We start from the raw sequence: 15,362 nt of genomic DNA, 5'->3' as shown, positions 1-15,362 counted from the left end.
CAGTGACCATTAAAAAGATGTCTTAAGGTTGAAGTATAGTACATGTTTTGAGCATACGCGAGGGATGCAATTTTCGTCATCAAAAGAGTGCGTGCGAATCGTAAGCACACTGATAGAATGTTTGAAACCACACATACATTGTACGTATAGGCCACAAGAGGTATTGCAATTTTTCACAATTCGCATGCTTCGAACATTAGCGCATATGTATTAGTTATATATACTATGCTTTGCAAGGCTGAGCGTTCGACTGTGTGCGTACGCTCGCGGACAGACTATAGATGGATTTCAGTCACGTGACCTTTTACGTCATGCCGCCATCTTGAGGACCTACCGAGTACCAGTAGGCTATTGACAAGCATTGGCTAGCTTGCTATGATTTACGGATTTCTTATCTTTTACTGTCTATGATTCTTACGGATACAGTTAAGGGCTACGAAAGACAACATGTCGCATCTCGACTGTCATGAAAATAAACGCTACTTTAAAAAATATATCTTGGTTAGGGTGTGATGCCTACTCGATCCCTGATGCGTTCTTCTAGCCGCTGTTCGCTGCAACCGAACTACCACTATTTTACAACATAAGAAGGCGCGACACAACATGAAACTTTGCTCGAAGTATCACCTGGATCTCTACACATGAACGCCAGCATTGAGAACATTGTTTGTGTACACGGAGTGTAAAGGTTTTGTACAACTGACTTTGGCTGTTATGGGGTCCGCTCGTCATCTCTGCCAGACGTAAATAATCGATTTCCGAATGCGAATGAATGAATCTCATATGAGGCTTCTTTTTCAACTAGAAGGTCAATATTGTTTTTCACTTGCGACAAAACAACGAATTATCCGTGCATTTTTATGGAACTATGCTTTAGGAGATATCAATCTTTACTCTCCTCCCTCCTTATGTCGCAATTGGAGATCGATACATCTTGACTGGGAAGAAGGCGGCGAGCGGACGCCAAATCATCCAAAGTCAGTTGTTCAAAACCTTCTTTTTAGTAAACTCTGTGTTCACAAACAATGTTCTCAATGCTCGAGTTCACGTGTAGAGACACAGGCGATACTTCGAGCAAAATATCATGTTGTGTTGAGCCTTCTTAGTGTTGTTAAAATAGCGATTTTGATGCTTACAGCATATTGAAGGCATAGGTAAAATTTATGTATTTAGTAAGCTACAGGTCCTTATCTGTAGCAAACCAAAACATTTTATTTTCGACAAGGTATTTGTTTCAGAGATCAGTTTAGCCGCTAGCCAGACCGATAAATACATACAGACTGGAAGTTCACTTCGGTGCGCATAACCGCAACAACAGGTGTGCTTCCGAAGAAACCGTATATACCCAGGGCTTTAGCACGCCCTTAGATGTGTTGTTTTTGCAATGGTATACTGACCATATTTAATGATTTCTCAGTCTCTTTATTAAAGCACAACCAGGAAATACAGGAAATTTGTAATTTATTATTAAAAAGGCAGAAAAAAATAAGCTCTTCTTTTGTGAGAGTGCCCTTTTATATTTGAGCAATACCAGGAAACTGCTATTAAACCTAAATGAAATGAAAGCCTATTTCTATTGATTTCAGGACTTCAGTCTCCCCCAAAAAGTTCACAATGTGCTTAGTGCCACGAGAGGTCACTAAATACTGACTTGCCAGAAATGTGTATTATTTTTTAATTTTGTGTACATATTTCCTGTATTTTCTGTTTGTATCTTAAATAGGGTGGCCATTCGTGCCAGTTTCACCGGATATGTCCCGGCCAGGATTTCGGGTGCGTTTTTCGGAAGTCGCATTGCTCGACCGCATACGTCATTGAGGTTTTCACATTAATGTTAAAATACATTAGAAAAATAAGATTTATTTCTTTTAAGACATACAATCATTGTAGTTTCGTCCTTCTAGGAGTTTTTCCCACCGGGTTTTCTCCTAGGGGGTTTTTCGTCCCAGGGAGAGTCAGCCAACTTTGGCTTAACTTAGCACTTTACTGTATACGTTACATTATTAATACGCTCGCTTGTACGGTTTAACCTTAGCCGCTATATTCTACTTTTTTTATTATCTATTGATTTTCTGTGTTCTCCTCTACATCTACTCATGTAAAGCTGCTTTGCAACAATTAAAACAACTTAAAAAAGTATTGTGAAATGTCCCCTTTAAAAAAACTGAAAAATAAATATGGTCCATGTATACTTTTGCACAGTACTCTACAATAGAGCAGGTTTTGATTCTAGGTCCTCATGCAAAACAAGTTTACTTATTCAAGACCCCTACTGGTGCTCCCTCAAAATAAAACAGGTTCAAAATGCCCCAATGTTGACTTAAATCTATCATTTTCATAAGGACATACTTCTTGTCTACGAAAACATATTCACATATTTAGTTGGATGATTGCATAGATGAGACCTCATATTGTTACTGTCAAGTGCTCTGCAGTTTCTCCTGCGTCTCCGGCTCGATATGCTCAACTTCTATACCGCTGAGACTCAGTCAGCTCGGATTACCATCAGCCCAGCTCAATCATAACTAATCAATTAGACTTAAACCCAGATCCTCCCCACGGCCCATCATCTGCAGCCCAGAAGCAAAGTGCACTGGCAATTTAGGAGGTGCTTTGAGTTCAATGAGTGGGAATGAAGAACAAAATGTAGACACTGAGAGAGAAGAGAAGACGACTAAAAGACCCAAAGCCACGGTTACATTAGCTAGCTCATTGTGACTGTAGTAAAGACAACGTCTCCGCTGGGAATGATGGATGTAACTCTCTCAATGTGACAGAAAGTGCAGCGGTTCGAAGTAAAGGCTGAACCTAGGCTAAGGGCAGAATTGTGGCTGGCATAACATGGGCAACATCTCTCATGATCAATGTCCAAAAGCAGAACAGGAGACAGCTGATGGGATCTGAAACTGTCAATTAGCTGTTCCTGGGTGGAGCTGTGGAGACAGGGAGAGGTTTGGGTGAGGATCAAGCCTGTGACAGGAGGTCTTCCTCCGAGGCAAAAGTATGTGGGAAGACTTATTAACGGCCCCTATTCAAATGTCACCATTTTGCTCTTATAGCCGTTTGTCTAAGTATTTTTCTGCCATCATATTCCTTTAAAAGCTAGACTGGTTTACCCATCAGAACCTAATGCTAAATTAAAAGACAAAAATTTGTAAAAGCAAACTCTAAAAACAAAAAATTGTGGAAGACTTACACTTGACTCTTCTTTGATATGGGGTCCCGCAGGGATGACGTATTTTTGTAGGCCAAGCCCCTAGGAAGTTAGTGGGACGCCATTTTTTTCCCATAGACTTTTTTATTATTACTGCAAAAAATAAGATCTGTATTTAACAAAACTTTATGACACTTACAAGTTTTGTCCAACATGTTAGTCTTCACAGATGAACACAACGTTTATGAATTTTGAAGTCAAAATTTAGCTTTTTATATTTTTAGTAAACTATTTTAGATTTCAAAATTCATAATATTTCAGTCTTTACAGAAAAACGCGAACTTTTTTTGTGATTGTTGCAGGCAAAAATCCTTGATCTTGCGGCAAGTTTTCTTAAAAAATGCGATGGAATATGCGGGATATTTAGGCAATTTTATGCAATGAAACTTTTTGCAGCTTTTCAATGGTGTTCACGTCACATAATAACGTCACTTCATAATGTTCCCATGGCAACAGGGACATGGCTGCGCTTGTGTGACGTAAATGCTAAATTTTTCAACTTTCTGCTAAAATTTTTCCTACGAAAATGCGGGGATTATGACATCATGCAAGCCCCGCATATTTTTCACACGAAAATCTTCAATTCATGCTGAGAAAGTGCGGCGTAATTTAAAAAAAGCGCCCCCCGCATAAATATCCGGACTTCATGCGATCGCATAATCACGTTTTTCTGGAGGGACTGATATGTGAATTCATCAGTGATGTTTAATTTGTTGGACAAAACGTGTCATAAACTTTTGTTAAACACAGAGCTTATTATTTTGCGATAATCCAAAAGTCTATGGAAAATATAAATTAATTTTTTTGCGTATTAGCTGGTGTAGTAGTTGTATTAGTCCAGGTTACTGGAGATTTTGAAGATTTTTTAAATAATCTGATATCTTAATTGATATAAAAGTACTACCTACACACATGTGCTTTGTGTTGTGTGTTCACAAGTCTTTGTGTGTTGCAGCATATATATGTGTGTCTGTCTTTGCTGGAGAACAATTTATTTGTGTTTCAGCAATGGTACACCAGCACAATGAATCTCTTGGGCACCTGGCTAACAGACCGTATGGACCTGCAGTTGCATGTGTATCAGCTGAAAATTCTCATCAGAGTTGTAAAGGTAAAAACTAAAGCATCAACTCTAAAGCTTGATGGATGATGAAAAGATGAATGAATGTCAATTACAGTAGATGGACTGCTATAGATTCAACGTCACCCGAATGTTGAGCATAAAATTGTAGCACTGAATCTGCATGTAAACACGAGCTATAAAATGCACATACATTCCAACCAATCAGGGATCAGAGCAGTCAGGTTAAAGTCATCCTCTCCAGCCCCCGCTTTGCTCAGTTTTTCAGAAAGATCAACAGGATTTCGTAGTATGCATTACACTTTTTTTTTGGTGTTCATATGGTGTATGCAGATATGGTGAATGCGGATCTTACGGAGTGTTTTTTTATGTTTGACAAATTTGAAGGCAGGAACTAGAATTTATTATTTTGGGATCCAGCATAAATATGATTTATTAGTGATACCAGGCAGAAGGTATAAGCAGTCACAATGTTTTTTTTCTAAGACTAACAGATCCTTATGCAAGTGACTATATAAGTCTATAAAATGGTTTATGTACGCAATAAAACAGGCCGTTTGAGATGCTGGAATCAAGCATTCCAGAGTTTCATGTAATAATGCTTTACACATTAGAAGTAAACATGAAAATTCAAACAAATGTATAGATTTAAAAAAGGCATTTGATTGCGCATTCAGGAAGTTTAACAAAAAAGTATCATACATTCTAAAAATGGCTGGGTTTTTATTTTTTTGTTGGGTAAATATTGGACAAAACACATGCTGGGTTAAAAATTACCCAATGCGTGGTTAAAATTGACCCAATGTTGGGTTGTTGTTATGCAAATATGAGTTACAACAGTTGGGTTAAAACAACCCAGCATTGGGTCAAAATTAACCCAGCGGTGTGTTCTGTCCAATATTTACACAAAATGGGTCAAAAAATACCCTAGCCATTTTTAGAGTGTATGTTGATCTGTGCTATTGAGTTAAAACTTTAAACTTAAGAAAACTAATTTCCAATAAATTAAAGAAAAATTATTGATTGACATTTTTGTTTCTTGTAATACTTTCTTTGTGTAACTATGAAATGTTATGCTAAATATCATTTTATGTTAGTTTTATGTTAGATTATAGCATTTTAAACAAATCTAATAGTTTGCAATCCTAAATACCTTAATTGATGTAATGCAAAGTGTTGGTTCACCAAAGTATTTCTAAAAAGTGCACTCTAAAAATGGCTGAGTATTTTTAACCCATGCTGGATAAATATTGGACAGAACACATGCTGGCTTTAAAATAACATTGGGTCAAATCAACCAACATGATCTCAAGTCGTGTTATAGTCACAAAAATTTGAATTCAGCTTAGTTCATGCCTTGAGCACGAATATTTTTTTCGTGTCACTTACAAAAATTTATTTTTCGTGTCATTTTATTTATTGTTTTCTCATTTTGTCTTCCTATTTTTAAATCATTGTCGCTTGGGGTTAGATTTGGGGTTTGGGTTAGGATGTACTTTTATGTATGGTTTTTACATGTTTTTCTTCAACTTTTAAAACTATTCTCACCTGGAGTTGGGGTTAGAGTTGCGGGTTAGGGTTAGGATGTCGAAAAATGTAACAGAGTGATTGTAACCCCAAGCAACAATGTTAAGAAAATAGGAAAAAACTATGAGAAACAATACATAAAATGACATGAAAAAATGTAATTGACACAAAAAAGACATTTGTACAAAAAAGCAGAATTTTGTGGCATGGACACAAATAAATGAATTACATTTTTTGTGACTATAACACGACTTTCCGTGAGATCAGTCTGAATCAACATATATTTTTATGTTACTTTAACCTATACAAACATGTTGAGATTGTTTAACCTAATTTGTTAAGTTATGTCAACTTATCACAGATCAAAACTTAAAATAGTAGGTAGAATTGACTTGCAAAATCAAGATGTTTTACTCTCATGCTGCATTTTTTTTACATTGTTCTGTCCAATATTTACCCAGCATGCACTTTTTAAAAATGCATAATTTTTGTCAAATCAACATATATTTTTGTTACTTAAACTTAACAAATTAAGTTAAACAATTTCAACTCATTTTATAGTTTAAGTCAACCTATCACAGGTCAAATCTTAAAATAACTTTACAGTGGGGTTAATAATAACATCAACACTGATCAACATTTTTTTGTGTGTATAAAATAATAATCCAATGTAATGAAAGAAAATACTGTCCACTTTATCTTTCTATAACTGTTACAATGTTACCATTTGCTCTTGCAGAAAAAGTATCGTGATTTCCGACTACAAGGCGTGTTGGACTCCACCCTGAACAGCAAGATGTATGATACAGTAAGAAACCGGCTGATTCTTGAAGAGGCTACAGCATCTGTACGAGAAGGAGGGATGCAAGGAATATCTATGAAAGATAGCGATGAAGACGACTAGCTCCTGCCCAGGACTGTTAGGTGTGAACAATTCAGTCAGCCATGTTTATCTTGGCCTATATTGATGCATGTACACTTCTGTTCATCACTTGTACATGTCTGGATGTTGTTAACGTCATGTTTCTAACAAACAAGGGACCAACTTGAATGAACAATTATAAAACAAATATATCTACTCAATTAAGATGAGTATTAAAAATAACCTACATTTTTGTTGAAAGAATTCAAATTAATTTTATTTGATGTTCCTTAAACATGTTTGATTCATTTTTAAATGTTTTTAAGCAATATGGAGTATCATTTGTAAATGATGTCGTGTGAGATGGTAAGGAAAAAAGCTTGTTGTGTCCCTGTTTAATGCAAATCTGTTTGCCGCTTCTTAAACGTATTGTAAATACATTATTGGTACATAACAGACCTATTACTTGTTTCAAGTGTAAACCAATTGACATGGTTGTACTAACCTGTTCAAATGATAAAACTTCCACAATAACTCAATAATCTAAAATATGTGTTTTTCACCCAAAATGACTTAAGACACTTTTTTAACGGGTTATAGGAACGGTGATATGTTTTTAGGTGTAATTTTGAGATGCAATATATTCCCACACTGTAAAAAAATGCAGCATGTTAAATCAACTTGGTTTTGCAAGTCAATTCAACCTACTATTTTAAGTTTTGGCTTGTGAAAGTTAACATAACTTAAAAAATGAAGTTAAACAATTTTAACTTGACTTTATAAGTTAAAGTTTTTTAACAAAAATGCTGCACATTTTTTACAGTGATATCTTATTTATGATATACTTTGACGTCAACAGTTTTCTATGTTTTTAAGCCATTCATAATTTAAAAATATTTTTGAAATTATTTATTCTGTATTTGGGAGAAAATAGCGAGAAGGTATTTGATTTGTACACTTATTTTTAGTCTTTTTTTTAAAACAAAACTTTTCCAATCGTTCTAACTGAATACTCTTGAAATGCTTTCCAGTTTCCATCATTGACACTGTTGTTTTGTGTTTATTGCGCTTTCTGTTCCCCTGTAAAGTAGCTGCATGTCCCAGTTGTCAGCAGTCTTAACCGAAAGCTTTTGATTTTGTGGAAAGTAACTGGTGGATTCATATTGCGTCTGCCTTATGTACACAGTGGAAATGCGAGAATCAGGCTTACAAAAATAAAATAACTTTAACTCAGTATCTTTATTGTTCTTTAATAAGTATAATAATAATAGGTCACAAGGTTATGGTCAAGGCAAATATACCCTGGTAAATGTCAATACTGGTAAATAAATTATTTTAGGATCAGGGTTTTTACACCACAACACTGGTCATTTTTGAATGCAGTAAATAAAGTATTTTATAACAACAAACAAATGTTTAACTGTAACAACAAAAATGGGAAAGGAAAAGTCTGAGATTAACATTTTGGGATTAAGTCATAGCTCATCTTCAGTGCATGTGTTCAGGGACAGAAGGAGATTTGACTGACCAAAGATGACATGGAGCAGTCCTAGGGCAGATCTTTTGAACCAGATTAACATTTTTCATATAAGATTTTCAAAACAAATCTGTCTGGTCTTCCAGACAATACATATAATACAAGGGATTAGATAATAATACAGTGACAAATTAAATGAAGATGGAATAACTATATCATAGCTTGCTTAAAAACAAATCTTGATAACAACCAAGGTTTTTAATGCCTGTTTTAAAAAGGAACACTACACCTAATGTTGTAAGGAAATTATTAACGTAGATATCAATATTGTTAAATAATGCATAATGTTTATATTTTGTTTATGCATTTGAAAATTACATTTATTACATAAAGAAATGTTGCCCACTGATGATGTTTCTGTAATATGACTACACAGTCATCTTGTTGAATTGTATTGTATGTAGTGCCCATTGAAACATTGTTAAGTTTAACTAAGGTGAAGTGTTTCATTTAACCCCCTGGAGCACTGACTATGGGCAATAAAGCAGCACTCAGAGCAAGAGAAAGGAATGGAAAAGCTTTAACTAGATGGAAATTGCCTTTTCATCTCTTTACTCTTTCCGATCCAAACCCACCGATACAATTTGGTCTGTTCCTCGTCGCAGGGGCACAGGGCAGGGAAAGACAAATGAGACAAGCCCGCTGTTAGAATATGTTCCTGTGGCCTGCCGCTGTGACCTAATTGTGGGAATGTACGCTTTCTCCGAGGTGGCACACTCGCTCTGATTCCAGCATAATCAACAGAGAAGGAAAGAAATGTTTCGTTTCCGTGTGCCGTACAAGGAGACTCGGATATCATACATTTAATTTCCTCATAAATCCTGCTTCAATGCAACAATTTTGAGAGGGAGAGGACCCGGTGACAGATTAATAGGCAAGGAGATTTATTCAGGCACGATCTGAGCTGCTTTGGCTTTTAAGCCTCAATCAGGTTAGGAAATAGGAATGATAAGTGTATCCAAATAAAAGATTCTCCAATTGACCGTCGCAACAAGAACTGGCCCTAGGTTCACACTCGTATCTGCGTGGGAGAGGAGTTTGGAGACGCGCCCCGACTTCAAGCACAGCGTGTGACCTCCGAACGATTGTGTTGGGCAAATGAAAAAGAGAAATTGCAAACACAGAGACACGGAGAAACCGGCACAATATTACGTTTGTGTGTCAACGTCGTTTTAGATTTAAACGTTTCAATTCACAGTCCACAGCGTGCGTAGTTTCACCCTGCCTAGCTGAACAGATGCCATTGTGTGATGACAAGACTCACACCCAGACTACAGCCGACTGTTCTCAGACTCGGAGACGTAACCGCTTGTGTCGGGGGATTTCATACCGGCTTGCATCACCAAGTAAACCCTCTAAGTAAACAGGTAGATGTCATATCACTTGAACAAGGACAATTTAAAGCCTCTTAGGTTGTGTCGTGGAAAAATAATACGAATACCAGGATCTGTCCATCAGAGATGATTTATTTACTTGTACAAGGACTCAACACATAACGACAGTGAAACGATATGTGAAGAAGTGAAGAATCTCAAATCCTTCCTTCATTATATACTGACATTGAGTTTGTACCACCCCCCCCCATGCTATTCGATCAAAACAACTCCTTATTAGGTGTAGTTTAGACACTTCTGGGTGGTTATATTTACTCTACTTGTATCCAGGCAGACGATACATAGGTTCTTTAAGCACATCATCACACAAACAAAAACCACACTTGCACCTTGCCATACTTCCTATCCCGAGCTCTATCGAGCTAGACTTCCTGTCCTAGACTTCACCCCACGCAGATTAAAATGTCATGACTGACATAAATCATACAATGAAGAATACAAAAATAATATAAATGCATAAAGAATAAATTTCCATTACAATTCCACCCCAATGTCCAAATGACATTTTTATCCAGACTTCCCTGCAGGCTTTTACGCTGCCCTCAGAAGCCCTTCGTTTAAACATTGATTGTAATACTTTAAGGAACTCGACCAGTTCAAACTCCTCCTTCCCCATTTGATCCTCTTCCTCTAATTTACAGTCATAATTACCATAAAAAGCGATCACCTTGGTTGTTATCAGATTGTTAATGCACTTTAAAACAACATTTTTAAAGTAGCAATTTACTCATCCCTTGTGAGCTTGCCTTAGGTTTTCAACACATTATTAATGCAATAACACAAGTGACAAACCACACATCAAAAAAACATAGATTTCTAAAAAACAACATTAAAGATAAAATGAAACATCAACACACCAAAGCTTACAGGCTGGCCAGTGTAAACATTTCTATATCATGAATCAGCATTTGAGCAATCTCACTGTGAGTATGTTATGCAAATCACTAGTGAGCTAAACATAGTTAATTACATTCCTATATGTGTATGTGTAAAATTGTGTAAGCATGCAGATCCTCTTCAACCCAGGCAGCCCATCTTTAGCCGTAGAGGGTCGTGTGAGGGGCGAGGTTCCACTAGCACCTCCTCATTTGCAGAGCCCTCCCACAACTATCATCCTCATTTTGCTCCTCAATTTTATTCTCAATTTCCTCCTGTTCGACCCGTTGGTACATCATTTTAGTCATACCTTTATCAATTGTTTTCTCGATGAGACCTCTTAATAAATGGTATGCAACAACATCCACACCAATTCGAAATAGCAATCATTACACCTATTGACAACAACACAGATGAAATCTACACACTCCATTTACCAAACCACTTTTTTAACATGGAATTGAAAGGATGATCTACATACAGTTCCACGCCCTCCAGGAAAATACTCATAGAAATAAAAAAAAATAGAAACAGGTGTGGAGGAAGGGAATTGCCCTCGAATGCGCATGCTCAATAGAACATTTTGGCTATTTTGTGTCATTTTACTTAAATTGGTTCAGTTGTGTGAACTTTACGTTTTAACTTATAAACAACAAGTAGCTATTTTAAGCAAACTCAACATTTTAATTAAAAATAAGTAAACAGCATTTTCATAGTAAGGTATACTTTTTGATTTTACAGATTGTGTTCTGAGCTTTACCTTTACCAACATATTGTAGCAAAGTCAACCCATCTGGGAGGTTTAGGGTGGACAGGCTTTTTGCCAGGGCTTAGTGGTATATTATAGTACTCACGATAGCCCCGGCAAAGGTTAGTGAACATGAATCTGCGGCTGGCGAACATTAACGCCACCCGAAACTGGCTGTCCAGAGGTACTGGCACTGAATAAAACACATTGGAAATGTCCACGGTCATGTAAAATGCGGTGCTCTGTGATATTTGTAACAGGATGGTATAAGGGTTGGGCACGTTCGGAGCCCTTGCTTCTACAGCCGCATTTACTGCCTGTAGATCTTGTACAAATCTCCCCTAAGTGGGCTCAACTTTTCCTCTAATTTTCTTTACCGGAAATATTGGTGTATTTTCCGGTTACTACGAGCATGGAATAATAATTCCTTTTGCGAACAACGAATCAAAAACAGGTTTGATACAGTCCTCTGCTTCTTTTTTGAGAGGATCTTATGGTTTTCACTGGCGAAAATCACTCTTTGGTGTGATCTTTACGGACGCACGTGATTTAATGAGACCCACATTATACTTATCTGTGGCCCACTGATGGAGTGGCATCGTGGACCGATCCACCCCATGTGTGCTGCCAACTGTCGCTGCGCTGCTATTCCCTGCGCTTTCGCAGAGAATAGCTCTGGTATGCGGTTCTCCGCACACCTAAGGATGGAAAATAAGACATGTCATCATTTTACATATGCCAATTTGCGGCATTTGTGCATGCACTTACTATAGGGCCCACATACTCCCTTTCATATCAGTAGCTTTGGCCAGTGATATGTAAGGACCAGCATTTGCAACATCATACAACATAGAAGCACATTTAGGAAGCATCACACTCAATGCAGCCCAGGCCCCATTCCAGTACAACCAATTTGTGGTCAACTGATCACCAGACTGCTGTGCCCACGCCGCTTGGTAATCTGCTTCGATTTCCCAGGTGACATGAGCTGTGCAGTGCAAATCTTCTGGTGACATAAAATCTGAGGATGGGCGTGTACATTAGTGTGTTTTCAAACCAGCATCACTCTCAGGCCTCTCCCCCACAAACACACTGAGGCACACTTCCTTACACAGAGTCACATTCAACCCAGTCACTTCATCACACCATACCGTCATGTGCAGTTTACACATGATGTCTCTACCGAGCAAGTTATATGGGCAAGTTCTGCTAATTAGAAAAGAGGTAAAAAAAAGAAGTTTGATTATGTTCATATATACCTTGTAAAGGTTGAGAAAAAGTTTCTTTAACAACATGCCCTGCGGCACTGAGGGAACATTTTTCATTTTTTTTTTTATCATCTGTACAGATTTGGGCATATAATCAGCAATATTGAAGTGGGGGCCCCTGAATCTACAATAAAAAGAATCTTTTTGCCTGAGATAGACAATAAAACATATTGTAAACTTTCAAATGGTTTTCTTGCGAAAGATTATTTAGTATCACAGAGTAAAGTAGGAAAAATACTTCTTACCCCGGCCAAGCATTCTTCATTGCGACAGAGCATAAAAGAACCTACTTCAGTCTCCTCTCCACCGGCCCCCTCCCCGCTATTTAGCACATTTCAGTCTGCATGAGGTTTTTGAACTTTTAGTTCGGGGCATTGATCTTTCCAATGATCCATTGAATCACAGTTGAAACATCCGCGTTGATTCCACCGGCCGTTCCCTCGTCCCCGTCCTCTGCCTTTACCCCTGCCCCTTCCTCTGTGGCCGCCTCTCCCCTGCGGGTTAAGTGTTGGAAAACCGGAGTTACGATCCTGTTGTTGTCGATCGTTAAGGGTGCATTGCATCATGGTGAAATTCATATCTTGTGCCTCCCTGTTCTTTTTGAGGCGTTCTTGTTTAAGTCTCTTCTCGTGGTGTTCCGCATGTCTCACCACTTCCTCCAATGTGGCCATTTTCTCCCCGTCCAGGGTAGCTTTGATAGGTTCAGACAGTTCAATATCTAGATTTCTCATGAAGTACATTGGTAAGTGCATACTGTACGCTGGGTGGGGTTCATTATTGGGCATTTTTGCAGTTATGCCAGAATGTCTCTCAAAGTCTTTTTCTAATCTTGCCAGGAAATTACTCACAGTCTCTCCATCTTGTTGTTTGCACGTAGGAGTCCAGTGCAGCCACAGCGTGGTCATAGAGATAGGCAGGGGGTATTGGTGTAGTTGGCAGCACGGGGCTCCTCCGACTGCTCCATTTTTATGTTCATCGTATGGGGGTGATGTCGGCTTCTGAGGTAATTGATTGTTTTCGGAGAGGGTTTGGGTGTACAGGAGACTGGAAGTGCGACCCACATTGCCAGGTCCACTCAGGTCACATACATCACAGGAGGAAAAAGAAGAAGAGTCACTATAAGGCATTATTTTAAAATACTGCTTATTCAATCTTTCCTCAGATTCTCTAATGAACATATCCATTACTGTTAACAATCTACCTTTATTCTTAGAATGATCTTTCTGTATTATTTTGTCTCTGAGCTCTTTATTTTTAGTTACACTAAAACTTATTTCCCCATATTTTTGTATCAGAGGTATGGTTTCTATCCATCCTCTCCCATAAGTTCTTATTAAACCGGTTTCATCTCCGACGGACAATCCACTTTCCGTGTTCCATTTCGGACGGGGAGCGCTACTTCCCGTGTTTTCCATTATCTACAGGCGGATACAATTCCGTAAGTAATTTTAGAAGAGACCCACTCTTCAATTTCAGGAGAGACCCACTCTCAAACTGTTTACGTCACTTTACTGTAATTTCGGAAGAGACCCACTCTTCAATTTCAGGAGAGACCCGCTCTCAAACTGTTTACGTCACTTTACTGTAATTTCGGAAGAGACCCACTCTTCAATTTCAGGAGAGACCCGCTCTCAAACTGTTTACGTCACTTTACTGTAATTTCGGAAGAGACCCACTCTTCAATTTCAGGAGAGACCCGCTCTCAAACTGTTTACGTCACTTTACTGTAATTTCGGAAGAGACCCACTCTTCAATTTCAGGAGAGACCCGCTCTCAAACTGTTTACGTCACTTTACTGTAATAATTGGTATTTTTATTTACCGTATTATCTCCACTGGTTCGTCTGGATCCCGTCACCTTCGGATCAGAGTCAACGCCCACGTCCCTTCAGCTGGGGGTTTGGGTCACCTCTCCTATCTATGGTGAGTTGATCAAACCGTTGACCCTTTCCTCGGGTTATTGGGATGCCATCCTCGTCGCCAAATTGTCGTGGAAAAATAATACGAATACCAGGATCTGTCCATCAGAGATGATTTATTTACTTGTACAAGGACTCAACACATAACGACAGTGAAACGATATGTGAAGAAGTGAAGAATCTCAAATCCTTCCTTCATTATATACTGACATTGAGTTTGTACCACCCCCCCCCATGCTATTCGATCAAAACAACTCCTTATTAGGTGTAGTTTAGACACTTCTGGGTGGTTATATTTACTCTACTTGTATCCAGGCAGACGATACATAGGTTCTTTAAGCACATCATCACACAAACAAAAACCACACTTGCACCTTGCCATACTTCCTATCCCGAGCTCTATCGAGCTAGACTTCCTGTCCTAGACTTCACCCCACGCAGATTAAAATGTCATGACTGACATAAATCATACAATGAAGAATACAAAAATAATATAAATGCATAAAGAATAAATTTCCATTACAGTTGTTTTAAGCCCACCCACAACCGTCTTATCTCTGCATTAGGACGGGCGAACAACGGGCATGATTATTTTTGTGATCTTTTCTGCGAATTGAATAGCTTAATGTTTAAAGCAATCTCACATTATGTTCGGCTCATGGGAGCGCCTTCAGATTCAAAGTGATGGAGATCAGATGATGATCAGATGATCATCCTGCTTTAATCAGAAATGGCTCAGAGGATAAAGTGTGTCATATCTGGCCATGTAAATGGGCTTATGATGAGATCTTAACAACAGTGACTTATCAGTGACTGGGGTTGTTTTTTAAACCCACACTTAACAATTTCCCTGTATTGTTACAATACAGTACTAGCAGCACACTGGTTTCCAGCAAGTAACTATATTTTGATTTACAACATTGCACTGTAAAGCAAA

At 38.1% G+C, this 15,362-nt stretch overlaps 1 protein-coding gene and 1 long non-coding RNA gene across 14 annotated transcripts in view; one reads left to right on the top strand and one right to left on the bottom strand.

The window, feature by feature from the left end:
• cadpsa (Ca2+-dependent activator protein for secretion a) overlaps positions 1-7,917 on the top strand; it is a 157,830-nt gene extending 149,913 nt beyond the window's left edge. For all 13 annotated transcript variants that reach the window (XM_073811878.1, XM_065241449.2, XM_065241448.2 and 10 more), the window contains 2 exons: positions 4,221-4,325; positions 6,562-7,917. In XM_073811878.1, the coding sequence (XP_073667979.1) occupies positions 4,221-4,325; positions 6,562-6,726 (270 nt within the window). In that variant the 3' untranslated portion in view covers positions 6,727-7,917. The remainder of the gene's footprint in view (positions 1-4,220; positions 4,326-6,561) is intronic.
• Positions 7,918-9,669: 1,752 nt separating this feature from the next.
• LOC135718997 (uncharacterized) lies at positions 9,670-14,948 on the bottom strand. The gene is made up of 2 exons (XR_010520981.1): positions 14,329-14,948; positions 9,670-13,505 (listed from the first exon to the last, which is right to left on the bottom strand). It is a non-coding gene; the product is annotated as an uncharacterized lncRNA (long non-coding RNA).
• Between the last annotated feature and the right edge of the window lie 414 nt (positions 14,949-15,362).

Source organism: Paramisgurnus dabryanus, chromosome 14, assembly GCF_030506205.2.
Source record: "Paramisgurnus dabryanus chromosome 14, PD_genome_1.1, whole genome shotgun sequence".
Taxonomy (NCBI): domain Eukaryota; kingdom Metazoa; phylum Chordata; class Actinopteri; order Cypriniformes; family Cobitidae; genus Paramisgurnus; species Paramisgurnus dabryanus.
Note: the sequence above shows the minus strand (reverse complement) of the source record. Positions and strands in the feature narration are given on the sequence as shown.